The 27,277-nt window shown below is 58.8% G+C and overlaps 1 protein-coding gene across 2 annotated transcripts in view; it reads right to left on the minus strand.

The window, feature by feature from the left end:
* Positions 1–2,404: 2,404 nt before the first annotated feature.
* Positions 2,405–27,277, minus strand: part of MLPH (melanophilin) — a 45,681-nt gene continuing 20,808 nt past the window's right edge. The window contains exons 5-16 of one of the 2 annotated variants that reach the window (XM_060625871.3): positions 27,181–27,219; positions 25,496–25,599; positions 24,213–24,329; positions 22,877–23,078; positions 20,681–20,820; positions 16,008–16,193; positions 15,584–15,739; positions 14,083–14,175; positions 13,464–13,541; positions 11,843–11,900; positions 9,635–9,735; positions 2,405–6,554 (exon numbers count right to left, since the gene is read on the minus strand). In XM_060625871.3, the coding sequence (XP_060481854.3) occupies positions 6,528–6,554; positions 9,635–9,735; positions 11,843–11,900; positions 13,464–13,541; positions 14,083–14,175; positions 15,584–15,739; positions 16,008–16,193; positions 20,681–20,820; positions 22,877–23,078; positions 24,213–24,329; positions 25,496–25,599; positions 27,181–27,219 (1,301 nt within the window). In that variant the 3' untranslated portion in view covers positions 2,405–6,527. The remainder of the gene's footprint in view (positions 6,555–9,634; positions 9,736–11,842; positions 11,901–13,463; positions 13,542–14,082; positions 14,176–15,583; positions 15,740–16,007; positions 16,194–20,680; positions 20,821–22,876; positions 23,079–24,212; positions 24,330–25,495; positions 25,600–27,180; positions 27,220–27,277) is intronic. The other variant, XM_060625872.3, reaches the window with a different exon arrangement.

Raw genomic sequence — 27,277 nt, forward strand, 5'->3', positions numbered from 1 at the left:
TTTTTAAAAATTATTTATTTTTACAAAAATTTTTTTAAATGTTTATTTTTATTTTTGAGAATGAGAGAGAGTCAGACGGTGAGCAGGGGTGGGGCAGAGAGAGAGGGAGACACAGAATCCGAAGCAGGCTCCAGGCTCCGAGCTGTCAGCACAGAGCCCGATGCCAGGCTCGAACTCGTCAAATGCAAGATCATGACCTGAGCCGAAGTCAGACACTCAACTGACTGAGCCACCCAGGCACCCCAATCAATTGCATTTTTAAAAAAATTTTATTTTATTTATTTTTTTTGAGAGACAGAGCACAAATGGGGAGGGGCAGAGAGAGAGGGAGACACAGAATCCGAAGCAGGCTCCGAGCTCCAAGCTGTCGGCACAGAGCTCGACTCGGGGCTTGAACTCATGAACTGCAAGGTCATGACCTGAACCGAAGTCGGGCGCTTAACTGACTGAGCCACCCAGGCGCCCCTCTTGAGAACATTTTAAAGGACTCATCTTTAATTTAGAAAGCTGTTTCCTAGGTCTGTGTCAGGGAAACACCGCTCCCAAGAGCTGAGGTCAAGTTTTAGTGAGAGATGAGCGGTGGTGGGCGTGTCTTCCTCCCCGAGGGGACAGTGGCTCTGGGAACTCTGGCATCGCACTTATCATCATCGGAAATGACATTCTCCATTGCTTGTATGTGACTCCTATCCAACTGGGTTCTGGGTATCCGGTGTGGGAAATATCAACGTGGCTTTTATGTAGGAACCATGCCTTAGTCAGGGTTCTCCAGAGAAATGGAACGAAGTGTGTGTGTGTGTGTGTGTGTGTGTGTGTGTAGAGAGAGTTTAAGGAACTAATGCGATTGTGGGGTTGGCAAGTCTGGAATCTACATGGCAAGATGACAGGCTGGGGACCCAGGGAAGAGACGATGTTGTAGCTGGAATTGGAAGGCAGCGCTCAGGCAGAATTCTCTCTTTCTCGGGGGACCACCGTCTTTCTCTCTTAAGGCCTTCAATTGATTGGATGAGGCCCACCCACACTATGGAGGAGAATCTGCTTTACTCAAAGGCCGCTGATTGTAAATGTTAACCACATCTAAAAAAGCATCACAGCGACATCTAGACTGGTGTTTGGCCAAAAGTCTGGGCTCCAGGGCCTAGCCAAGCTGACACCTAAAATTAGCCATAGCCATGGGGCAACATCCGGAGAGGGCTTCAGTAAACTGACCTGCAGGAGTTTTTAGTTGAGAGCAAATATACGGATGGACGTCTGGAGGAATGAGCAGAGTTGCTGGTTGAGAGATGATGCTCTCTGTTCTTGTTTCCTTAGCTTTTCCGCGTTTTCTGTTTTCTTCCCAACAAAACGCAAAGATAGCTTGTACTGCTAATAATTATTAGTAATAATTCTAATAATAATTCTGTGCAAAAACAATTTTGGTGCCACAGGCCTCATGAGCACGCTTAGAAGTCACTCGGCCGGCTCGCGTGCAGGCTGTGGAGTGCCTGGGGACCAGAAGCCAAGCGCACAGGGATCCTCTTGTGCCTTCGGGGTGGGTCTCCGGCCCCCGGTGAAGCGGCTTCTTCCACACAGCACTGACTTACAGAAATCGCTGCTGGCTAGAGCACTGCCATGGAAGACCACTGACCTGGGGTGGCTTGGGTCGATGCACTGGGGCAATCGCCTGGAAGGTCATACCCTTCGCCAGGCATCTGGCAGGAACTGAGCGTAAGTGGCTATCTGGGACTGGACCGCCATGTGTTGGGCGCTAGGTGATCTGAGCAGAGGGCCTCATGCTGCCTATTCTAAGTTCACTTTAAGCCATGAAGGATCCAGGGCACCTGGGTGGCTCAGTCGGTCGAGCGTCCGACTTCGGCTCAGGTCATGATCTCGAGGTCCGTGAGTTCAAGCCCCGCGTCGGGCTCTGTGCTGACAGCTCGGAGTCTGGAACCTGCTCCGGTTCTGTGTCTCCCTCTCTCTCTGCCCCTCCCCAGCCCATGCTCTGTCTCTCTCTCTCTCTCTGTCAAAAATAAATAAACATTAAAAAGAAAATAAACTACAAGATCTGCACATTCAGCTCCTCATGATGCTTCTTTTCTTTTCTCTGATAAAGAAGACTGTTGGAGAATAAAACTCTGGAGAAATATTTTACTTTTTTATTTAAGTAGGCTTCATGCCCAGCTTGGGGCTTGAACTCACGGCCCCGAGATCAAGAGTCACATGCTCTACCGACTGAGCGCCCCCCGAGAGATGTTTTCAACGCTAACTCTAATACCCACTTGGAGTTGTCATGAAACCACGGACTCCTCTCGCTCTTGGTTGGAAGCAGCTGAACACCAGGGTCCCTGGTCGCCCACCTCCCCGTAATCAGCTTCCAGGAAAGGTGCTTCTGGAATGACCGTCTGCTAGGAAAGGGACTCGGGAAAGCTCTTTCAAAGAATGGAATTTATTATATGAAAACGACCACCTCTTATTTGCTGCCACGGGGAGCCAGCACTCAGCTGTCGGCGTGGGCACCCAGCGAGCCCTGTGGATTCGACACCAGTCTGGGGAGAGTCCCACTGCGAGGGGGCAGGAAGCGCGTCCCTTGGTCGGCCCTTGGGGACACAGCTGACTCTCGTCTCTGCCGCCCGTTTTGACTCCCAGGTAAGCCCTGCCCCCAAGCAGGGCTGCGGCCTCGGGGCTCTGTCTGGAGTGAGCCACAGCGTTACCCCTGGAAAGGCCAGCACGGAGTGGGCAGTTCGGGGGCACTTTGAAATTGTAACCGTGGTGACAGCCACAGGGAGCCTCCCCTCTCTCCGCGTGGGGAACGCTGGTCCTACTCAGGCTGTCCACATGTCACTGCCTCTGGGGGGGACGGTCAGTCGTGCCTGGGAGCCTCCTGGAAACCGGCAGTCTGGTGGCTCCGTGGCCGTTCCCGGGTGCTGTGCCGGCTGCCGTGGACTCCACGGGCGTGGGCCTGCTTGTGTCCGAGCCCCCAGGTCACTGCTCGGTGAGGTCACATGCACAGCCATTGTTCCTGAAGCTTTCCTACCACGTCTGGGCAGGCTGGGCCGTGGCCACTCGATGCACTCAATGCACCGTCTACCCCCTCCCAGTCCCCCTTTCCTGAACTGGTGGGACAGGAGGTTTACTTGCACAGAGTGGGTCCTCTGGCCTTGAGTGGGGCAGTGAGTGCCAAGTGTCCTGCTGCTGGGTGACGTGAGAACAGTCACGGGGGGGGGGATTCTATGCGGATGGGGGTGCAGAGGACAAGGGGGAGCGTGTGGCAAAGCCAGTGGACGGGACGGGGAGGACGCCTGTTGCCCATGCTCCCGGTCGCTCTCGGAAGTGAAGCGTGTGCCTGAGCCCAGGGCTCCCTGGGAGGCTGGGAGGAGGCCGTTCACGGGAGCATGTGCCGTGACCTTCTGCTTTCCCCGTGCTCTCTCTTAGGGTCTGGCCGGGGGAGGGGGGGTGTTCCATTGATCTCTGTCAGCGTGATAATAATTTAGCTACAGTGGGCTGAATGGTGGCTCCCCAGACTCCTATGCTAACTCCTAGAACCTGTGGATGTGACCCTATTTGGAAAACGGGTCCTTGCACATGTATTTAGGGTAAAGATCTCCAGATGAGATTACCCTGGATAATCGAGCTGGGTCCTAAATCCAAGGGCAAGCGTCCTCGTGAGAGAAGGGCAGAGGGAGACTTGGGAGACCCAGAAGGCCTCGTGAGTCCTTCCCGTGAAGGGTCGGATGGTATATACACTCAACTCTGTTTTTGCAGCACAAAAGCGACACAGACAATAAGGTGGCAGGTGGGCGTGGCCAGGTTTGTGGCCCGAGGCCTAGAGGCAGGGCAGGCGACCTGAGGAAGGAGGAGCTTTGGAGAAAAGAGGCGGGGCCGGCTTGCCTTGGACAGGGGTCCCCCAAACCCCCAAACCGACAGGGCTGGCGGATCCCAGGCTGGGGCTTGTTTGGAAGGCACGGGGATCCCTGTAGCGAGGTTCACGGCCATCCTTCTGACTTCCTGGCTGCCCCCACGCACGGCACGTGGAGTAGCTGGGGATCCCTGGGGACGCGAGTTCGTTCACAAGTCACAACGAAGGTCTCGGTAGAGTAACAGAGCACCGGCCACGGAAGCGAGAGCAGAGACAGCACGGATACGACAGGACAAGCTGTAGACTAAGCACACGGGTTTGTCACGAGACGAGGGACAAGATCCAGGCGTCGTGGAAAAGAACCGAGTGGCAGTCTTTGGCATAAAGGTATATTCCCAACAGCCAGGTTCTCCCGACAGAATGTGGGGGTGAAGGAGAAGAAAAGACAGCCCCAAGCCCTGGAGTGAGCTGCCGGAAGGCTGGGGTGGACATTACTGGGCACAGCAGGGGGCTGGGGGTGGTGAGGCCAAGTTCGGCCGGAAGGGGGACTGAGAGAAGCTGGAGGAGGGGGTGGCTGGTCTCCGGTGTGGAATTGGCTGCACTTCCAGCCCACAGGTGCGCAGAGCCGTGGGGCTTGATGGGGGTTGGAGAGGAGCTTTGGAGGGGGTGGAGGGACCGGTGCCGGGGGCTGGGAGGACGCCCGCCAGGTCAGCACAGGTCACCGGGCCTCTGTGGTGCCGCTGAGTGAATGAGTGAATGAGCACGTGCTCTCGCTCTGATGGCGCTCGAGTCGGCAGTGGGGGAACGAACGTGGCTAATAAAGCCCTCCGGTAGGAACAAGTAGTACCTGGGACCCGTTGTCCCTATTACATGAACACTCGGGGACACACGGCCGGCAGACCATCTCTTTTCTAACTCCTAGGAACTCACGTTGACTTTGATTTACTTTGTGGATAAGGAGAGGTGTACCCCCCCCCCCCCCATTGATCTCCTTTCATTTGTAGGAAGCTTTTAATCGTTTCTAGCACTGAATTAGGAGCTACGTATTTGCACCAGCTTCCATCCAGAGAAGGGGCCTCACGTCTGTCTTTTGTACAGACCCCGGCATAACCTGAAGCCCAGTCGTTCAAACTGATTTCTGAAACCCGCGGGCGGGCCTGGGGACGGCGTGAGCTCTGCGGCCGCCGCCTTTGGGCTCAGTGGAAACGCAGAGCTAGCGGTCCAGGATCTGCACGGCAGTGGGTGGGGGTGGGACTCTGACCCCCGTCAGGTCAGAAGACAGGCTCGCCCGCTCTCCTCTGTTCTCCACCTGCCTTTCGTTCCCTTCCGTCCCCGAGCGGCGTAAGAGAGAAAAGTTCAAGCTGGCCCAAAGTCACTTTAGAAAGCATCACGTGGTAGCCTCTAGCTCCCAGGGCAGGCTGCCTCACACACAGGGCTCAGTGTCCCCTTCTGCAAAATGGGCTTAAAGGTGGGGCGCCTGGGTGGCCCGGTCGGTTAAGCGTCCAACTCTGGATGTCAGCTCAGGTCACGATCGCACAGTTGGTGGGATTGAGCTCCACGTGGGGCCTTGCGATAACAGCGCGGAGCCTGCTTGGGATTCTCTCTCACTCTCCCTGCCCCTCCCCAACTCATGTTCTCTCTCTTTCTCACAAAATAAATAAACCTAAAGAAATGGGCTTAAATTTAACCCAAGGAGCAAAGAGTCTCTGGGAAGCATGTAATGATGCTCAGTTGGGGGGGGGGGGTGCCATTACCATTACTATGTTCCAAGGCAGCCCCGAGGGTCCCAGTGGGCTCCCCTGAAAGCTGGATAAGCCACACAGATGCCCAGAAGTAAGCCCGAATCCCAGGCTGTCCTGGTGGAGGAGCACTCAGAGCTCACCTACAAGACTGACGACAGGTGGGCAGCAGGCATCACTAAGCGGTCCTGCTCCCCTGTCCCACTGGATGCCAGCGCAGGAGTGGCAGTGCCGGCTGGAACCCGCCGTCCTGCCTGTCTAGAGCCCCAGCGTCCACCTCTCCAGCAGGTCCTCTGTACCTGCGCTTGGACATGATCAGATGCTCACCAGCTACCACGTGCTTGCTCTGCCCTTGACCCCAGTGGAATTTCTCCTGGTCTGTGAGCCACAGACGAACTTGCAGAATAGGTGTAGGGGCGGGGGGCGGGGATCAATCCCTCTCTGTCAGCTGGCCATGAGTTCAGTCACTTGCCCTGACGCCCAATTTCCTTGTCTGACTGCGCACGCGCGCACACACACGCACACACACACACCTGCTCGTGCTCCGGTACGGTGTGGGGCACACACATAGCAGGTGCTACGCGGAGCCAGCCCTTTACTGTCCCAGCCAGCAGGGAAAGGGCTGAAAGATGACACTGAGAACGTTCTACTTTGTGTCCTTCAAAAAGTTGAACGCGGTCCTAAAGGAAAGAGTGTCAGCTTAGATGTTTCTCACGGATCAGAGCAGGCCGGCAGGGGTGGTGTCGGAGGGCGTCAGGGAACGTGGGCGAATAGCTGAAGCTCTGACGACGGCAGTCCCCTCGCAGGCGGGGTTCCATTATGGACGCTGTTCCGTCGCGTCTCTCCGCTGGACTGAGCGCAGCACAAAGTGCACGGCAGGCGGAGGAACGTGACGGCTGAGGTGGAGGGAAAGCGGGGGCCCCGGGGTCGCTCCGTCCTCTTCTGACAACCCCCCTTCAGGGCCGCTGGGTCATCACGGGTTTCTGCGAAGCACAAATACGTGTAGGCGTGGCTGCGCACAGCTGGGTGTACACACAGACATGTGCGCACAGGCATGCACACACGTGCACACACACGAGAGCGCACACAGGCACACAAGCGTGGGCACACGTGCACAGACATATGAGCACGTACACACGCACAGATGCATGAGCGTGCGCAGACGTGCAGAGGAGTGCACTCATGCAGACACACGAGGGTACACACACACAACACACATGAGCGCGCGCACAGACACAGACGTATGATCATGCACAGACACAAGCGTGCACACACCAGCATGCACACACGTAGACACATGAACATGCACACACACGCGTGGCACACGTGCACAGACACGCTAGTGTGCACACACAGGCACATGAGCACACACACATGCAGACATATGAGCATGCACAGACACACGAGCGTGCAGACATACGAGCACACACATACACAGACACACAAGCACGCACATATGCACACACAGGAGCATGCACACAAGACACATGAGCGTGTGCACACGCACAGGCATGCCAGTGTGCATACACACAGACACAAGAGTGTGCACCTAAGACACACGAGCGTGCACACAAGCACAGACATACAAGTGTGCACACACAGGCATATGAGCGCACACGTGCACAGACACACAAGCGTGCACACGCGAGCACGCACACACATAGACACATGAACATGCACACACACGCGCGGCACACGTGCAGACACACTAGTGTGCACACACACAGGCACACGAGCACACACACATGCATAGACATATGAGCACGCACAGACACACGAGCGTGCACACATATGAGCACACACATGCACACACAAGCACACACATATGCACACACATGAGCGTGCACACAAGACACACGAGCGTGTACACACGCACAGACATGCCGGCGTGCACACAAGACACACAAGCATGCACACGCAGATACATCAGTGTGCACACAAGACACACGAGCGTGTGCACACGCACAGACACACGAGTGCGCACATAAGACACGAGCGTGCACACACAGACTGCACACAAGACACACAAGCACGCACACACAGACACATCAGTGTGCACACAAGACACACGAGCGTGTGCACACGCACAGACACACGAGTGCGCACATAAGACACACGAGCGTGCACACACAGAGTGTACACAAGACACATGAACATGTAGTCAATCCCCTTGGGGGTTTTTACACAACTTGTCTACCTCTGTCTCCCCAGCTCTGAAGCTGGGTCAGTGGCACTGGCCTCTCATCAAAGGGGGTGAGTGGACGGAAAGTATCTGAAAACTTAAGGCTCGGAAATACAGGGAGGTATATTCTAATTTGAAAGCATTTAGGTTTTCAATCCCTGTTGGCAAGTTTCTTATTAATGGTTATCAGCCCTCCGTCGGGGACGGCCATGCTCCAGCCGCAGTCCCGATGCCTCCTTCTGGTGAAGGTGGGGCCCGCGGGGCACCTCCGTTCTTTGTCATTGTCCCTACACACGGCCCCGTCCCCCCGTCGGTGCGGCTTAATGACGGCCATATCGCCCCCATCCCCGTCTGCCAGCACGAGGCTCACACAGTTAGGGACAGCCTTATCCCTGTATTGGGGTATCGCTATCACGAGAGGCTTTGAAATCCTTTTTAAAAGCCGGAGTCCACGGAGAGAATAAGTCACCGGTGGGAGGTGGGGGCGCAGAGCCATCTGTGCCTTGACTGTGACCACTGGCACCCACTCATCACGTCCATCCCCAGGACGTGGGCGTGGCCTTGAGGTCCCAAGAGATCAGCTTTTCTGAGCTGTGACAGTGCCATGTTTGCGACGTGCCGCTGGGGTCGCCTTGACCTGTCTCCCACAGACCTGGGGACAGCCTGACCCAGCATCTGCACATGCGGTTTGCTGAATGACCTTTACAGCACCGGTAAGCCGGTGGGGCTATGGGGACAGTGTTCTCACTGTCTCCTGGACGCTCCCTTCCCCCGAGTGTCCTGTCTCGTGGAGGGTCCCCTCCCCCTCCCCCGAATGTCCTGTCTCGTGGAGGGTCCCCTCTCCCTCCCCCGAGTGTCCTGTCTTGTGGAGGGTCCCCTCCCCCGAGTGTGCTGTCTCGTGGAGGGTCCCCTCGCCCGAGTGTCCTGTCTCAAGGATGGTCCCCTCCCCTGAGTGTCCTGTCTCGTGGAGGGTCCCCTCTCCCTCCCCCGAGTGTCCTGTCTCGTGGAGGGTCCCCTCTCCCTCCCCCGAGTGTCCTGTCTTGTGGAGGGTCCCCTCCCCCTCCCCCGAATGTCCTGTCTCGTGGAGGGTCCCCTCTCCCTCCCCCGAGTGTCCTGTCTTGTGGAGGGTCCCCTTGCCCGAGTGTCCTGTCTCAAGGATGGTCCCCTCCCCTGAGTGTCCTGTCTTGTGGAGGGTCCCCTCCCCCGAGTGTCCTGTCTCGTGGATGGTCCTCTCCCCCTCCCCCAAGTGTCATGTCTCATGGAGGGGCCCCTCCCCCGAGTGTCCTGTCTCGTGGATGGTCCCCTCCCCCGAGTGTCCTGTCTTGTGGATGGTCCCCTCGCCCGAGTGTCCTGTCTTGTGGATGGTCCCCTCCCCCGAGTGTCCTGTCTCGTGGAGGGTCCCCTCGCCCGAGTGTCCTGTCTCATGGATGGTCCCCTCCCCCGAGTGTCCTGTCTTGTGGATGGTCCCCTCGCCTGAGTGTCCTGTCTCGTGGATGGTCCCCTCGCCTGAGTGTCCTGTCTCGTGGAGGGTCCCCTCCCCCGAGGGTCCTGTCTCGTGGATGGTCCCCTTCCCCGACTATCCTCACTGTCTTGTGGATGGTCCCCTCCTCTGAGTGTCCTCAATGTCTCATGGACGGTCCCCTCCCCTGAGTGTCCTTTCTCCATGGATGGTCCCCTTCCCCGAGCTGAGACCCATCCCTGGGTAGGCAGAGACCCTTATCATCGGTGTATTCTGGTACCTTTAAGAAACCGTGTTCAACTTTCCTTTCAATTTTTGCTGGTTTTACTGCACTTGTCAGTTTATCCCTATTTTCTTTGCTCCGCGGTCTTAACGCCAATCTGTAAATCTGACAGGCCTCAGGAAGCAAGGTCAAAGCTTACCGCGAAGCTGTGCTTGGCCGCTCCCTTCCTGCTGTTGGGGTTTCTCTGCGTCAGGGATCCGCGGTACGCTGACTGCCGGTCAAAGGAGTCGCCAGCCTTATCTTTAGGGGAAACAGAGGCACGTCAGCAGGTGTGCAAGTGAACAACGGCAGCTGTGCAACAATTCAGTCCAATTCTTTCTCCCTTGCCTTGGAGCACTAAAGCCCCACCTCACCAGGCCTCCAGAGACTGCCACGGCCTCTCCTTTAGTTCCGTGATGTGACATGGGCTGCGGGGGTCTCAGGACCCCGCCCCTCAGAGCGAGGCATTTGGGGTCACACCCTAGTGAACTGTTTGCGTGTGTGGCCACAAGCGAGCAGAGCCCGGGGGTGGGCAGGCAGCCCCCCTTCCTCTCTGGCAGGTGTGGCGTGGGCCCCGCCTGGCACGCTGCACCTGTTCCTCGGGGGTGTGGGGGGCACGTCCCCTCTTCCCAGCCCCGAGTTCCGGGACATCGAGGCGGCAGCTTGAGATCAGCCCCGGGGGAGGTGTTCACACCAGGGAAATCGGCAGATGCTGCAAAGTGTTCTGGGTGGTGTCTTGTTCGTTGGCAGGGGGCTGGCGAACCCGTCCATGGTTCCGTGCTGGGCAGAGGGCGTGTGGCCTGGCTTTGCCACACGTCCCTGCTCTGGGACCAAACTCCACCGAGGGAGTTGCTAAGCCAGCAATCCCAACTCCGGGGCGGTGAGGATACACGTGGCCCTTCCCATCTGTCACTGCAGGCGTGGGGACCTGTGGCCCGCGCGGGGGTGGCCCTCTGGAGACGGCGAGAAGCCCCCCGCCGGGGCTGGCCGCGGTGGCAGGCGAGCAGCCTCGCCTGTGCCGTTTAGACCCTAAAATGCCCGTCGGCTTTAGGGGGCCCGGCGGCGAGGTGCCCTGGGCTGGGACTGGTGAGAGGCCTCTGACCGACAAGGGACTCATCGCTCGTCCCCCTGCTGGAAACGTGGGCCTCCACTTGGGTTGTAGCCTTGAGACCTGCTGGGAGCGCCCCCAGCGTCAGCGCACCCGGGAACCTCCCGCTGGCCCCGTGGCAGGTGGTGTCTCTGGCAAAGTCCGTCACGTGGCCGGTGGCTCTGAGTCGGGGATTCGCCTCAAAGGACCTCGGGACCCACCGTGTCTCTGGACTGACCTGCCTGTGTCTGGGGAGCTCTGGGGCGGAAGGAGGGGGCCGACATGGAGGTGAGCTGGGTGCAAACACGGACGCTCAAAGTCGTGCCCAAGGAGGTGGAGGAGAATGCCCTGGGAGGAGGCACTGCACTTGGCCTGGAAGGGCTTTGAAGGCAGAGGCGGGTGGGAAAGGAAGAGAGCGCCCCAGGCAGAAAGCCCGGCCCAGGCAAAGGCACGGAGGCTTATGTTTGCACCGGGCGCTCTGAACCCCACGTGTGGCTGTGAGGTGTGTGTTGTCCAGTGTGGAGGAAAGCGCTCCCAGGGCTCCTGTGTGGGACAGGCAGTGAGGGTCTGGAAGCCCGTGCTAAGTAATCCCACCCATTCTGCAGGCAGGTGGGAGCCAACGATTGTTCCGGAGCAGAGCAGGAGCGGAAAGAGAGCTTGGGCTGGGACCATGGCTATGACAGGGCTGTAATGATGGGGTGGTGAGGACAGAGCTCAGATGCAGGGATAACAGGGGACGCCCCGGTGGCGAAGGGACTCAAACGGCAGTGGAGGGACTGGACCCTGATGGGGGGAGGGGGCCGCTTTCTTCTGGTGAACCACGCTCAGGCTGCAAGGGGAGCAACGGACGAGTATACAATTCCCTGAGAGCCCGGCCACGTGCTGTGGATGGGGCAGCCAGGCTTTCCATCCTGTTCCATCTGGAACAAAGTTGATGTCCTAGTCACCATGGAGACATCAAGGGCGGCTAAGGTATGTTCTGTGCTTTGCATAAGGAGGTGGGGGGGGGTTGAGCACAGCATTAGAGCAATTCACAGGGCAACACCCCCCCCCCCCCCACCTCTGCATGCTCAACCAGCAAATTCCAGTTATCCAGAACACCAACCCACTGGAGTGCTCCCCGACGGTGGCCGGAGTGGCCCTGGGAGTGTCCCAGGCACAGGGACATGGGATGCTGTGTCCCCGGGATTATACAGAAATGCAGAACTCCCACTGGCCACTTTCACGGCCCTGAGCTCACCTCCCAGGCCCACGGGGACCGGGGAAGCCACTAACCCTTACCTTGACTTTTTGGGGGATTACTGAACTTCCTTCTCAGAAGGTAGGGTGCAGTCATCACCTGGAAGAAAGAAGAAGTCTCTGGGCTTCGCGAAATTGCTGTAATTCTCAGCCGCACTGGGAGCCAAATTTGGACTTTTTATCATTCTTCCAGATTCTAGAGAATCAGGTCAGCCGTCTCCTGTTCTCAGGCAGCATCTGAACTTTCGTCGTATTAAAATACATGGTGTCAGTACACAAAGCACCAAACGCCAGAGTATAAAAGAGAGGTTTATGCTTGTCAACTGTGGGCGGACAGTCGGGAGGGCACACGTCTCAGCCGCGCAGACCTGGGTTCACATCCAGGCACCACCCCCACCCCCGTGGTGGGGACGACTTGGGTTTCCTCTCTGGACTCATCTGGAAACCGGGCCAGCGCCCCCTTCTCGGGGACTCTGGAAGATGAACTGTTCCTCACGGCTGGGGGCCCCCACACCTTCCCTTCTGTCCCACCTTCCTGTTGACTGCCTCTCTGCCGGGGGATCGTCCACTCCCCGTTTTGCCCCCTTCGGGCTCGAGCAGTTGGCCTGGCTCCCCTGGAAATCTCCCTAGAATCTGGCACCCTGGGATTCTGCCTGGCTCCTTCCGTGGGCTGCCCCCGGAGACCCACTGCAGGGGCCTTCGGGGCCGGGCTTCCCTGGGCAGATCGGGAAGGATCCAAGAAGAGGGAGGGAGGTCAGGGCCGGGAGGCCTGGGCTGAGACCCCCTCCGTCACTTACGGTCTGCGTGATCTCAGTCATAGATGTCAACCTCCCCGAGCTTCTGTTTGCTCATTGCTATGACAGGGTGAACACCAGTGTCTACTCACCAGCTTTGTAAACGTCACTTGGAAGGAAGGGAAGAACGCTGTTCCCAACTGTGAAAAGCTACCCGGTGTCACCGTTACGATAAACAGAAGCGACTGGATGTTCCCTATGGCTCCTAGCGGGCGGCAGGCAGGGCTGGGAGCAGGTACCATACTTTCTGGGGCACTGGGGGTGGCACCCGCACCCCTACACCCAGGAGATCTGGCTCCCTCCCAGGCCGGCCCCTCCCCTGCATGCTGCAGCTGTTAATAGTGCCATCGTCGCCCATGGTCCTGGTCCCTGGGCCACTGCGCACACACACACACACACACACACACACACACACACACGCACACACACACACGGGCTTCTGCTGCTCCCGCCGCTGAGTCGGCACCTGCCTCCCCTAGATGCGGGCCCGTCCCCAGGCCGCTGGAACCCGCCGGCCTGCGCGGGGCCTGGGAGAAGAGCCCAGAATGGATGTCGTCCATGACGGACGGGCCCTGCACAGGAGACTGTGCTGCGTTACTCCGAGCTGAGGACCCCTTGCGTGGGGTCTGCCACCGTGGGAGGTTTCCTTTGTGTTTCCCTCTCTGTCCCACCTTCCCGCGCCCCAGCTGGGTGTTCCTGGGTGTCCCCAACAAACACGTCAACGCTCACCCTGTCTCAGCACGCGCCTCTGAGGAAGCCACCCTGAGGGGTCGGCCGAGAAAGCAAGCTCTGTGTGGCTCAGCCCCACCACTCCCTGGAACCTTCTGGAAAAAGCTGTGCCGACCTCTTACTCTCGGAACGACACATACCTTGACCTCATCCGAAGGCTCCGCGTTTGGATCCTTAGGAGTCTGGCCCAATCTCCCAACGAGTCGGGGAAGAAATATCTGTGGAGGATGAGGAAGAGGCCTGTACCTGATTACTGCTTATCTGACCCCTGTCACAGGAGGGCTGGAGGCCGGAGGGACCGAAGGACAGGACGCCTGTTCTCTGTAAACACTCGGCCCATCAGCAAACCACCCCCCCCACCCCCACACATCCCCCTGCACCACCCCTGCACCCTGCCAAAGTAAAACACAGAGTGGCTGGTTAGCTTTGAATTTCAGACAGATGTCGAATAATGTTTGTTTATAAGAATGTTTCAAATATTGCACGGGATGTACTTACACTAGAAAATGATGTGTCCTTTATCTGAAGTTCAGGTGCACCGGGCGTCCTGTATCTTCCCTGCAGTGGGACCTAGGGCCCTCCCCGGCCCATCCTCCGCTGGCCTGCCAGGTTTCCCCGCTGCTGTGACCCGCCTGGAGACCCCAGCTGGAATCTGGGGAGGAGGCCGTTGGCCCCAGACCTGCCCTGCCGTCCCCAGCCGTCTGCTCCCGTCACACCCAGCTGGGCACAGACCTGCGGGCTCTGGCCCCCCGCACTCACCGGGAGGTTGGACCTCCGCTGGGGCCTTCCCGAGGGTCTCACCGAGAGCCCGGCAGCCTGCAAGGCGGCAATCTTGGACTTGATGTTAGAAACCTGGGGGACAAAGGACAGGCACACGGACGTTATTCTGATGTGCCAACCCAATGTCCCAGCCCGGGTAGGGCAGCTGCCGATTCACTGATTTCGTTGTCTCCCCTCAAGAGGCGCTTCCTGGGGTCCCGTTGTCATTCATCTTGCAGGGCCATCGGGAGGGGGCTGGTGTTCCTTGTAGGTCACCCCAGGCAGGAGCAGGGGGGCTCTGGACCTTTTCTGGCGCATCAGGGAGCTTGGCTCCCACAGGGATGGAAGAAGCAGCAGCGATCAGGGACCGTGTCACAGCAGCCCTACGGGACGGGGCTACATTTTATGGGCAAAGGCTTGGCTGGCGTCGGGCAGAGTCTGCCTTCCTGGCATCATTTCAAATCACCCCCCGACCCCAGCTCTCACACCAGCCAGAAGAAACTTCTGGAAACAGAAACAAGGCCCCATTGCCCCTGTTCTGATCCCTCCAACAGCTCTCTGGAATCTGCTCTCCTCTCAGACCTGCCTCGCACCCCCGCCCCCTCGCTCCCTCTGCCCCAGGCTCAGGGTTTCACTGCTGATTCCTGAACATGCCAAGTCCGACAGCACCCCAGGACCTTTGCACGTATGCGCTGCCTTCTTCTTGTAACATCCCTTCCTGAGCAGCCCACCTGACCGCTCTGCCGGGCTACCGTCACTTCCTGCCTGCACGGCTCTCTTCGTGAACTGAGTTCCTCCATCATTGGCCTGTCCTCTGTCCCCACCTGCTACAGGCGTAAGCTCCATGAAGACAGAGGCCCCATCTAAGAATGTTACAGCTGTGTCTTTTGTGTCCTACACAATGCCCGCCACATTCAGGAGTTTGAAAACTGTTTGCTGGGCAAGAAGGAATAAAAGAATACAGTCCTTGGGCTGGCCTGACCCCCTAATGTGCACAGCTCTGGGGACGCGGAGAGCACTTGCTGATGAGCAGAAGTGCTGGCTCCCCTTGTAGCCTGAGGGGGAGACCCTCTCTTCCCTGCAGGCCCCCAGGGGGAGGGCAGAGCCGAGCCCGGTCACCTCGCCGTCTCTGGGAGGCCCCGGCTCTGCCCTTCGACCTTTGTATGGTACGGACACAACCCTCACCCAACTCAAGCCCTGGCCCCGTGCTCAGGCTCACAGGATGTCCCTCGGGTGACAGTCTGGTCCTGAGCCCCAGGGCTGTCCTGAGCCTGCTTCTAGAGAAGCCCCTCCTCCTGGGAAGCCCTTCCTCCAGCATCTTCCTAAGGGCGGAAAACCCTGCCTGCCTCTCTCCAAGGCAAACGGGATGGCGGCCAGGGTAGTGCACTGGGTGATTCCCCCAGAAACCCCCGAGCTCCTCTTCTGGAGCTCGGGTGGACTGTCCACGGCTGCCAGACCTTCAGGGCCCGGGGAGCCGCCCGCCCCTGGGGCTAGTGGCTACCTCACTCTCCACCTGCTGAACCTCGGAGGCCGTCACGGCCACTCTGTCTTCCAGCTCCAGCAGCTCCTGGTCCGTGGTTCTGCCGGGCTGCATGAGTTCCTGAGGACCCCGGGGGCTTGTTTCCTGTCTGGACGTTTGGCCCGCAGCCACGAGCACCTAGGAGAGGGGAGCACGGAACATGACCACCAGCGGGAGAGACCGCAGGGCTCTCCCCAAGACGGGCCCAGGCTTACGACACTCTTTTCCCCTGAACTCAGAGCCGATCGGCCAGTGGGGGCTGGGTCCCCCGTGCAGCTCTTGCTGGGGCCCAGTGCCCACCGAGGGGGTGGCTTCCTGCCTGGGGTGGGCCAGTGGCTTGGTTACAAACCCTTGACTCCTGGCCCCACCTCTGCCCAGGTCTTGCCAAGCGCTCGGGTGGCCTCACCTCTGGGGCTGCCCCGGGGAGGTCCTCGATGGAGGTTTTCCTGTTCAGTCCTGCCTCTTCCTCCTTGCTCCCCTCCTCCTCGGACGAGGCCCCCTGGTCACTGATGTGGCTGGTCATCTCCTCCAGCTTCCTCTTTAGGGTCTCTTCTTCTCTGTCGGCGTCTGTGGGCTGGTGGCCGGTGAGATGCTGAAATGCACAAGCGGGTCTGTGTTCAGTTGGTCCCCTGTGTGCACCGTGCTCAGAGGCAGGGCTCTGGGAGAGGTCTCCGTCCACGCTCCAGAAGAGCCTGTCCGCAGTGCCCGTGCTGGGGGGCCAGTCCCGGCCCTCAGGAAGCAGGCTGTCAGGGTAGGAGGGCACTCCCAGGGATCCTGCCACCACCCACGCCAAAGACCCACGATTTGTGAACTAGACATTGAGCTTTCCTTCGTGGACATTTTCACCACGGGAGGACGCTTCTTCCCTCTAGCCCCAAATCAGGTCCCCAAGCCGAGGGGGTGGCCAGAGGACACAGTCCGGTCTCACCAGGCACCCACCACGGCACAAATGACTGAGCAGCAGAAGGCCAGCTAAGGCCGCCATCCATGACGTGAGCTGGGAAGGGTAAGCACGAAGCCCATTTTGACACAGAAAGTTCTGGAACACCAAGAGAAAGCTGGGAGTGATCCCAGCAGAGAGGGTAAGGGGGTGAGCACAGCAGGGGAGGTGACAAATTCAGCAAGACCAGGAAGCTGCATCTGAAGGGCGTCTGACACGGCCCCGCCGCTCCCCATCCGCACAGGAAGGCGCCAATGAATTACGCCAGGTTGCTTGACCTGAAAGTCGTCAGCTGGCCAGAGCCGGGCTCACTGCGGGCCAGGAGGGACCACTAACAACCTGAAACAAGTAAAAACACAACTTCCTCGTCCCCTGAGTCACCAGCCTCTTGAGTCACCAGAGTCTCTTAGCTCCCAGACCAGGACCTGAGAAAATCAATCCTTCGGTTTTCCTCCAAGCCCAGCCTCCACGTCCTTCTGGCCATTATCTCCTCCGTGGCTCACCTGGTTTTAAAAGGGACATTTAAGAGGCACTTGTGGAACGGGAAGGTGCTTTTGCTTTGTGGGGCAGGTCATTAGTTTGGTGTCCACGGCAGTGCCACGGGCCCCAAGCAGCCAAAGCTGCCCGGAAAAGAGCGGAAAGGTGAGTGACACAAGGCAAAGGTCTCGGTTAGGATTCGGTCTGAGTCTGAGTGGCGGCTGGTGACGGAGCCCCCCTCTGGTGGCACTGGGTGGCCGGAGGTGCGATCGATACGGGGGAGGCGGGGGCAGTGTTCACAGACAGCTCGTCTCCCCGAGAGCAGCGTGCATGGGACACGTCCTGCCACCACACGCCCCAAAAAGAGTCCTGACGCCATCATGGCCTAACGTCACCTCCAGGTGGCAAAGAGAGAAAAGCACCCAAGACGAGTTGGAAAGTTCTCATCTGGGGCTGGGGGGCAGCAGGGAGCCACAGAGAGGCCGGAAGGCCGCGGCTGGGATCTGAGGGCCCAGGGCTGCTCTGAGCAGGGCCCTGGCGGCATCCGGGCTCCCGAGGCAGGAGGAGGTAGGAGGCATCCAGGACAGCGTGGACACAGTAACTGTAACACCACTCTGGTCTTCCATCTGGTGTGGACGGCCGCCGGCCCCTTCCCGGAACCCCTGTGGGACGCCCGCTTCTCCGGCACTCGTGAGGGACCCCCACGATGCTCGTGTGGCCTCGTCCTTTCTGCCCAAAGCAGCAGCTGCTTGGCTGGCGGCCTCCGCCCCTGTGTGGGCTCCAGCTGTCGGCCTTACCACGTTTCGTGGACACATACGGACATAAAGCTCGGCACGGACGCCTGGTGCTTTCAACTCGGAGGCAACAAAACCGAAATTCGCAATTTATAAACACAACGCAGACACAGGCCGTGGATTAAAATGGAACCACCACAATTTGGCACCTGTGAGGCTTCTGCGGGGAAACCGAGTCAGAGTCTGCAGCCTGTGCCCAGCATCAGGGGCCTCGAGGCTGGGTTTGGGGAGTGGGGGCTCGCACCCCACCACGGGGAGGGGTGGGGGTGCATGCCGGGGCTGTGGTTTCCCGGCTTTCTGGATCTCAGCCCCACGGAAGCGCCCTTCACACCCATGCTGGCCTTCTCTTGGCGTGAGCAATTCTTTACAGAAGGCCTTTCCTGAATATCCCTCATCCAGAAAGTCTTGACCTTGAATACAGGACAGAGACAGGCACCAGAGCACGACAGGACATGCCGATGAACCCCAGGACGCATCATGCTCGAGGACTCTGGGCACCCCAGGGCGTGTCTGTGAGTCTGGGTTCAGGAACAATGCTCTGGGGGCAGGCAGGCGTGGGGGGTCCTGCAGCGGCTCTCACACGGTCCCCTGAAAGAGTCTGTCCCAGGCTTTTACCCACATGCCGGGCCCCCTGCCCTTTGCACCAGCTCTGTGAGCAGCCGGTTGTCTTCACGTGAAGATTCAGGGGAAGGGAGATGTCGCTCAAAGTGGAGTCAGTGAAAATAAGTGAAGACAGGAAATTCCAGAGATGAGCTAGAGGAACGAAATGGGGGATAATTCAAGGATTCAAGGAGGCACAAAGGACGGCCGGCCCTGGGAGGGCTAGAGACCAGCACGTGCGTGTTCCTGCAAGTTCCCACAGTCGTTAAATTAAAAACTGACTGAAAGGAGGCAATTCTAGTCTGTATCCCACTGTCTTCGATCCGGCTCCTCTGCCCGCTGTGGTCCTGCCACACGGGACGGTCCCTGCCCTGGCCTCACTCCCCCCTCCACCACCATCCCCCCCGGCCCTCCCGGGGCCAAGCCTTGGTCTGGTCAAAGGTCACTTCCTTGAGCCAGTGTTTTCCTTGCTATTCCGTAAAAGGGGGTTCAGGCTCCAAGAAGTGTGGGCCACTCTGGGTGCAGAATGGTAGGTGGCTTTTCACTACAGACCTTCTCAGGGCCTTTCACACCCTGCCTAGCTCAGGGCAGAAGGGGGGGGGCGGGGGTTGCACTGCTTCCAGAGACGGAAGGTGGGCACAGGAGAGCTTCCAGCCCATGCTTGTAGGACAGTTCTGGGTGACATCCCAGGAAGGGGAGTCAGCTGTGACTCTGGAGAGGCTGAGTTCAAAGACACCATGTTTCTGTCCTGCTGACATTTTTTAGCCCCATGAATTTTACAACAAAAAACGTACAGCGGTTCCTCAAAACCAGTGCAAGACAGGACTCCGTCTCCAAGTCTGCCGCTGTTTTCAGCAGATCGTGTCCTGGGGCTCGGCAGCGAGAGGATGGAGGTTAGAGGAAACCCTGACCTTTCCTACATCAGCCGAGCCTGGGGAGCCTGGGGACAGTGGGTTCAGCAAAGCCCAGGCCCTGCCGGGCAGCTCCATCCGTCAGCGATGGTCCTGGGCAGCGCCGGTCTACCCACGGCCAGGACTCAGCCCGCCGTGGAGCCTGTGGCTGTGAGTCAGGCTCCTCCTGGGTCGTCCGGGTGCCCGGAAGGGGTGAGGGGCCGGGGAAGGCCCAAGTCCCCTGCGGAGCAGCCCCTCCCAGCTCGGGCCCCTCGCCTGCCCCTACCATCTGCTACTTGAATTGCAGCGACCGCAACTGTCCTCCACCGTCCCCTTCCTGCCTTTTCTGAACACGCTCAACATCTGCTCAGTCTTTCCACCTGGCGGCCCGGAGCTCAGTCCGTGGGTGCCCGGAAGGGAAGCTCACCGGAGGCATCCCCGACCCCTCAAACCTCCCTGGGGGAGGGTCCCAGGAGGAGCTCCGTGCCATGCATCATGGTGCACGGGAGGCTGAACCAGCACTTATCCTGGCTCCTGCAAATGTGCCTGAGACCGGCCTGGGCTGAGCTACAGTCCGGAGTTCTCCATCCCGAGTGGGGGCCCTTCTCCTACTCAACCTGCCTCTGGGCTCCTCAGTTACACAACGGCCCGGCCTCACGATTTCACCCGTAGCAGTCGAGACCTTATCAGGATCATTGATGAGTCTTTATCAACCTAGCGGTCAGGACGGCCTCATATAAAGCATTGTTGCCTTTCCCCCCAGTTAAGTGTACCTGCTCAAACCGAAATCGGTGGTCTGTAAACGGGATCATGGTTTGAATTCCGCGAAGGAAACCTGGGTACTCACAGGAATCTTGTCACTGATTTTATAAATCAGGGCTTGCAGTGTGAGTGAGTCGCACTCATTCAACAGGTGCCAAGTGTTGTAAGTTACGTTTTCTTAAAAGCTGCATAAAGTCTGCTAAAGGTATAGATCGACGGATAATTTCCTCCTCTTATAAATGACATAATGCTTAATAGGGTGCACAGTAAACATTTTCATCACAAGGAATCAAGTACTGGGACACCTGGGTGGCTCAGCTGGTTAAGCGTCCAACGTCGGCTCAGGTCATGATCTCACGGTTCGTGGGTTCGAGCCCCACGTCGGGCTCTGTGCTGACAGCTCGGAGCCTGGAGCCTGCTTCCGATTCTGTGTCTCCCTCCCTCTCTGCCCCTCCTCCACTCATGCTCTGTTTCTGTCTCTCTCAAAAACAAATAAACGTTAAAAAAAATTAAAATGAAACATCAGAAGCTTTGATTCCTCTGCCGTGACTTGGTGTGAAGGTAAAAAGCCTCCACCACAGCGACAGCAAGAACGAATCCGTCCCAGCTGCCTTACCTGGCTCTCAGCCGGGGCGCAGTCCCTCCACGTGAGGCTCTGGGAGGCCACACCGTCAGCCCCGGTGTCCTCGTCATCGGAGGTGCCTTCGTCAGCCGGGTACCGGGAGGAGAGCCGCTCACTGCTGATGACGCCCGGACCTTTGGAGTGACAGTGGGTTCGAATTATTTGTGGTGAAAAGCCGAAAGCCGGTGGACACGTTTTTCCCAATAAGAGGTCAAAGAAACCGAAGACGTGACCGCCGCCCCCTGAGGTCAGGGAGCGGAGTGCCTGAAATCGAAGTAAGAGTGGGGCTCGTTGCGTGTCCTCTCGCAAGGAGCTTCAGGCCCCTCGCGGTGACGCCCAGAGAGGAGGAAGCCAGGTCCGCAAAGCAGCAGGCGGGGGATGATTACAGCACACCCCTGTCCACGTGCCTGGAGGGTGGCACACATGGGTCCTGGGGAGTTTCCCCGAGCGGAGGAGGCATCACAAGTCTTTCCACGTTGGGCACTCCGGGCCGTTTCTCATGCCAGACTCTTGGAGGGCAGGGATCACCTGGGTGTCCGGCCGTGCTTGTCCTGGGCTCCAGCCGTGGGGGGAAGCTCACCGTCCCCACCGCCTCACCCACGGCCCCCGGCAGCCTGGACGGCACCACACACGGCCACGAGAGGTGCGTTCAGGGTCGACCAGCCCGGAGGCACGGCGGGAGCGGCTCTGCAGGGCCCCACGGGTGCCATGAGCTCTGCCGAGAACCCGAGTGAGCCTGGGGAGAGGGTCCCCCAGCTCCAGCGAGACTCCAGTGCAGGGAACATGCAGGTTTTAGCCTGGGACACCGTGTGCTGAGGGCGCCTGGACTCCGCCCACAGTGAGATTTCGAGCCGCTGTGTTGGTGACGATTTGCTGTGTGGTAACACTTAGCGGACACGACCGTCTCTTTTCCGCCTACAACCGTGCCGCGCGTTGGGCACGCGCCCCTCTTGGCGACGAGGAAACGGAGTCACGATGGCTAAGCGGGTTGATCAGGTGGCAGCACATCTCACCTCAGGTGATGCACCTGCAGGCCGTGATGTGCTCCCGACACAACGCGGCCGATCAAACTCCAGTACGTCCCGTGAGCTGCTCCCCGGTTAAGGGACGAGGTGCAAATCGTGTGTTAGCATTGGTCAAATAGAGCAACTGTTGGTCAGGAACGCCGGGGCTGGAGCTCAGCGCGGACGGTCTCCCTCGGCCTCTCCTTCCCCGCCCGCCGCCCTGGGTGCTCGGGGAGGTCAGGGATCACGGGACAGGGGAAGGGACACCACGTCTGTGCAAGTCCCCATCCTACGACCTGTTCAATATAGATATATTTATTCACTGATTAGAGGGAACAATGCCTCCCAAATGCCTCCCGCGTCCTAATCGGCCTGCAGACCATGAGATTATGTCCCTGTAATATAATGAGAAGGGAAAACGGACAAAGGACCTATTTCCTGGCAGACGGTGTGTTAACCACATTTCCCCGGCAGCTGGCCCCACGCCACGGCCACGTGGGGGCTCATTAGCAGGAAGGCTGCGCGGCCACCGTGATCTCATTTGCTGCGACATCAGTAGGGGGTCTCAACTCCTGAACCCACACGCCCACAGGGCACAGGAAAAGACGGCGATTCAGGATTTCATTACAAAGCGAACTGTCTGACAACGAAATTACACTGAGCAAATCCAGGTTCCGGGCATGTACAGACCTCCTGAGTCACAGCTGGGAGCCAACGGTGGGCCAGGGGAAGCAGTGCCCCAATGGAGCCTGTGCCACCGTCCCCGAGTGTACCAACCAGCCCCAAGTGGACTCTTGGTCCCCAAGTGTACCATCGGTCTCCAGGTTTGGAGCTGCCCTGTTCTTTGGTCAGGATTGTTGGTCCAGGTGACCAGTGATCCTAATCATTTCAGGGAAACGTGCGTGTCCCTACCCCAAGCCAGGTCCATATCCTCCCTAAAAGGCGTCAGGGTTAGAGCTGTGTGGCCAGTTGAGGCGTTAATGCTGGGTATTCTGAGCGTTGCGAGAGAAGCACCCAGCCCGGAGCAGGCCGGTGTTGATGGCGTTAGCCGGGACTGGCCGTGCTGGACAATCACGGGGAAGGAAGGAGTTGCTACAAACCGGCCAGTGTGTCTGCAGGAATCAGGACCTCGAGGCAGGTCTTTACTTCCCCTCCCCCACCCGCACACCCCAGCCAGGGCACCTACCGGGTGTGACAGCCAACCCCAGGGCTGTTGTGCAGGACTGTCTGGGGAAGCGGGGCTCAGTGAGGGTGTCCTGTCTGGCAGCTGAGAGGCTGTCTGTCTGCTCTTCTGGATGAGGGTGGCGTCCAGGGGCACCGCCATCAGCCTCTTCCAGGACCACGGCCTCCTGGGAGGTGTCCTTGGCACGGGGTTCACCTGTGAGGGCCTGAGCACACAGGACCCCCCAGTTGCGGGACGTTTCACCAGGAGGGGGCTGCTCCTTGGCATCGGGGTCTTTCCAGTCCTGGTCTTGGGGGTGTCCAGACATCATGCGACTGACTGCACACTAGACAGCCATCTGCTATGCCCCCTTCCAACTCAGTTCCCTTCGATTTCAGAAATTCTGCCAAAACCATTTATTGCCCACTCTATATCATGTGTCCATGGAAGGCTGGGGCTCCCGACGCCCTGACCCCTCATCATACAAGGGAACTGAAACCCATTTGACAGCCTCGGGGGCTCTGACCCTCCTAGAGATGGAACCCTTGAGAATACGGATGGGGAAGTTATCTTTTTTGGGGGCGGGTGCATTTTTCTAACTGCGTGCACCTTAATACTCCTAGAAGGCCAGGGGGGCAAGAGTGAGTGCGGGCAGGGCTCCCGGGTGGCCCCTTGGCTGCAACCCCAACACTCTCCCTTCCTCTCCCTTCCTCAGGCGGCAGAGGGTTCTCTCTGCTGTGCCGTCACCCCGAGGGAACCAAGGTGCTGAGGACTTCGGGAAACCACGTGCCCCAGCCCCTTTCCAACTGGAGGGGGGCAGGAAGGAAGCAGTCCTCAGGCCCTGGAGGCCACGGGAAACGGAGACAGCAGCGGCTGGTCCTGTGGCCGGAGCAGGACCTGGGGCCCAGAGACCTCTGGGGTGCCGGCTCCCTGCCCTGCTGTCCTCTCCCCCAAAGCAGTCTGCAGATCAGCCGGGGCAGGTGCGGCCCTGCCCCAGCTCCGGCCGGGTACCTCCAGATGGATGTCCAGGCACACGTCAGGCCCAGACTCCAGGGCAGAAGCCGTTCTCCTGGCCCTCCCAAGTCACGGGGTTTCTGCCTTCTGGGATAAGCAGCCAGTCCGAATTCCCTCGGCCCCTTCGTCTGTCCAGCCTTAATTCCCATCCTGCACTCCACTTGCCCAAGCTGCCAGCCCCGTCTCTGCAGAGACCCTGGGCCCCCTCCCCAACTCTCCCCTGGCCTGTTGTGCCCTGATACTGGCCATGGTCATCGGACTCCTTCCCAGAGTGCCCTCCCCCACCTACCCCCCCGGGGCCCCGAGTGGCCGGGAAGGACGGGGGCAGAAATGAGAGCCCACTGACCTGCAGGCTGTCTGTGGCCATCGGGACCGGGGACAGATATGGGGGGTGACCGCAGGACTGAGTCGAGCCATCAGAGTCTGCCTCAAAGTCCAAGCCATGAATGGAGAGGCGCTTTTTCTGAGCAGGTGTAGACACGGGCAAGAAGGGGGGAGTCAGGGTCAGTCTGACAGAGAGGATGGGGGCCCCCTCAGTCCTGGGGTGGGAGCCTCCATGGGCATATGTCCACCTCCCGCACTAGAAACAGACCCAAAGGAGCTCCAAGGCCGCGCCAAGGGGCCCAGAGCGCCTTCCCCCGATCCTGCGAGACCTGCTTCCTCAGCATCTCCTAGAGGAGCAGGAGAGGTATCTAGCTGCTCAGAAGTACTGAGGACACAGGCCCCGGAGCACCGCGGCCCTAGGGTGGGGGGCGGGCAGGCAGTCTGCTTGAGGGCCGACAGGTGCCTCTCTCCCTTGGGAGGTGTCTGGGGGGGGGGGGAGGAGGCTCAGACAAATGAGAGGCACCTGCCGTGGGGGTGCAGAGGCGGGGAAGAGTTCCATGCTGTTCAGATGAAGGGCATATGTCTACTGAAATCCTCCCTCACAATGATCTTGATCCTTTAAAGGTATTGTATAGGGAATATTCTAGACACTGGCTAGTGCTCTTTAAGCTCAGGATGAGGCAGGAACACAGTGTTCTCACTGTAGACTGGCCAGACGTGTCCAGTGTCATATCTCAAAGACCCTGGTCTCCTCCCTGTGGCTCCATCATTGTCCCCCTGCCCCAGCCTGCTCCCCTTCCGTCATCCCACCCAGATGCTTCTCTATCACCAAAAATAACTGAAAAATAAGTTGCTGTTCTCAAGACAGAAACAAACACCAACAAAGGCAAGGCTCGTGGTTGGCTTTTAAATAGAAGCAAAAATGTTCACAGAGGGGAGTCTAAAGGGGCCTTGCTTCCCTCAAAGATGCAAAGGCCGCCTTGGGAGACACCAGCGCGCCCTCTGGGACCCCTGCCTGCCCTGACAACCTGACACGCGGGCCCCCGGGGCCCTGACCCACGGGCCAGGCAGGCTTCGCAGCAGGCTCTGCCTACCCCGCAGCCTGCCCCCGGGGTTTCTGATGGTGACACCACATGGTGAAAGCATGCTCTCATTTGCTGCTCAGTGTCTCACGGACCGTCTGGGCATGGCAGAGGGGGGCAGGCTCTTCGTGCTCCTGCTGGAGTGGAGAGCACTGAGATTTCTAGGAAATCTGAGCCCAAGGCTCCAGGTGGGGGAGGGGCGGGGTGACTGGGGAAGACTTACTTTGCTCCCAAGGGGTTGGGCCTGGGCCACTGTGTCCAGTTCTCCATCTTCTTCTGTCTGCTCACTGTCTCCACTTCCCTCTCCAGGGCTTGGCTCAGGCCCACCTGCAGTGGATACCGGCATGAGTCCACCCAGGGAGGGGAAGATGGGGGCAAACCATCCATCCACCCACCCATCCATCCACCCACCCACCTACTCATCCATCCACCCACCCACCTGCTCATGCATCCACCCATCCCACCTGCCCATCTACTACCCACCCACCCATCCATCCACCCACCCACCCACCTACCCATCTGTCTACCCACCCACCCTCCTACCCATCCACCTGCCCACCTGCCCATCTACCAGCCATCCACACACCCATCCATCCACCCTCTACCAGCTGTCCATCCATCTACCATTCACCTATACATACCACCCACCCACCTGCCCCCCCACCTACCCATCTATCCATCCCACCTGCCCACCCACCACCTATCCACATCCCCATCCATCTACCTACCCACTCATTCATCCATTCTCCATTCATCCATCCATCCACCCATCCATCCGCCCACCCACTGTGACACTTCCAGGCAAGGCCATCTGCTGGCCTTACAAAGACCTAGCCAAGCATCAGTTAGAACTGGTCTGAATCTCAGCAGAAAGCTATTATTCTGCATCAATTTTGTCGAGGGTCACCCTACAAACCCATTCATCGGCTCCCTCTTGGGGAGTCGGAATCACTGATGTTTGTGGTGGGTGAAGGAGGGCTCTAGCTACGTCATGTTTTCTCAGATGGACTGCTTCACCCACAATCAGTTCATCTGCTTGTCTGCAGGCGTCAGACACAATTGGGACGGAGGTGAGCCTCAGCCCCGGGGCTCCCACCCCTCCTTTCTCGGCCCCCCAGACCCTCTGTTTCACTTGAGCACCCAGGTGGCCCCCTGTCAAGACCTCTTCCCCCTCTTCTCCTGCTCACCCTGGCCCGGCCTGCCCCTCTAGGCCACCAGAGAGGGATCCAGGAAATGGGCCCTGGGGTGGATCACCCGCCGTCTCTCAGGGGCCACAAGGGCCGGCACTGGGTGCTTAGGCCTGTGGGACCTGGCCCAGCACGTGCTGCCCTGCATGCCCCCACCCTGTGTCCCGGCCCTCAGCCCCTGGGCCTTTGGGTGCGGGGAGGTCTCATGTGCAAGCAAGCAGTGAATTGCACGTATCTGCGAGCGCCCTGAAAGCCTTTCTCTGCCCCCCTCAGAACTGCGCAGCCGGCAGCCTGGGTAATTATTTTCGCTTCTCTGGGCAGTGGCAGTCTTGAGGGAATGCACCCCAAATTGCCAGACAGAAGACAGAGGGACGAACTCTATCTGCACCACGGGAATGTAGAAGTGCTTCCCGGAGGCCTGTGTGTGTGTGTGTGTGTGACATCCTGCCCCCTCCCCAGACTGAATATGGAGGCCCGTGTGTGTGTGTGTGTGTGACATCACCCCCCTCCCCCCCAGACTGAATATGAACAGGATCTCTGTGCCCCTGTTTGTTACCAACTCCTTCCATCCCTCTCTCCACCTGAGACAAGGGTTTGAGCGACTTTAACCCATCTCCGGAGATCGAGTCATTCTTAATAAAACCCAAGGAAGAGATTTCTCGACCACTCTTGATAGCAGGGTGGAAACAAAAATAAAGCCATGTGAGCATGAAGGACTTACTGTGGAGGTCAGGTGAGTCACGTGCCCTGTCAGGCAAACCTACAGCCAAAGAAAAGGCTCTGAGAAACACAGACACCCTCCGGAGACTGTGTGTTGA

The sequence above is a fragment of the Panthera onca genome, chromosome C1, assembly GCF_046562875.1.
Source record: "Panthera onca isolate mPanOnc1 chromosome C1, mPanOnc1 haplotype 2, whole genome shotgun sequence".
Classification (NCBI taxonomy): Eukaryota; Metazoa; Chordata; class Mammalia; order Carnivora; family Felidae; genus Panthera; species Panthera onca.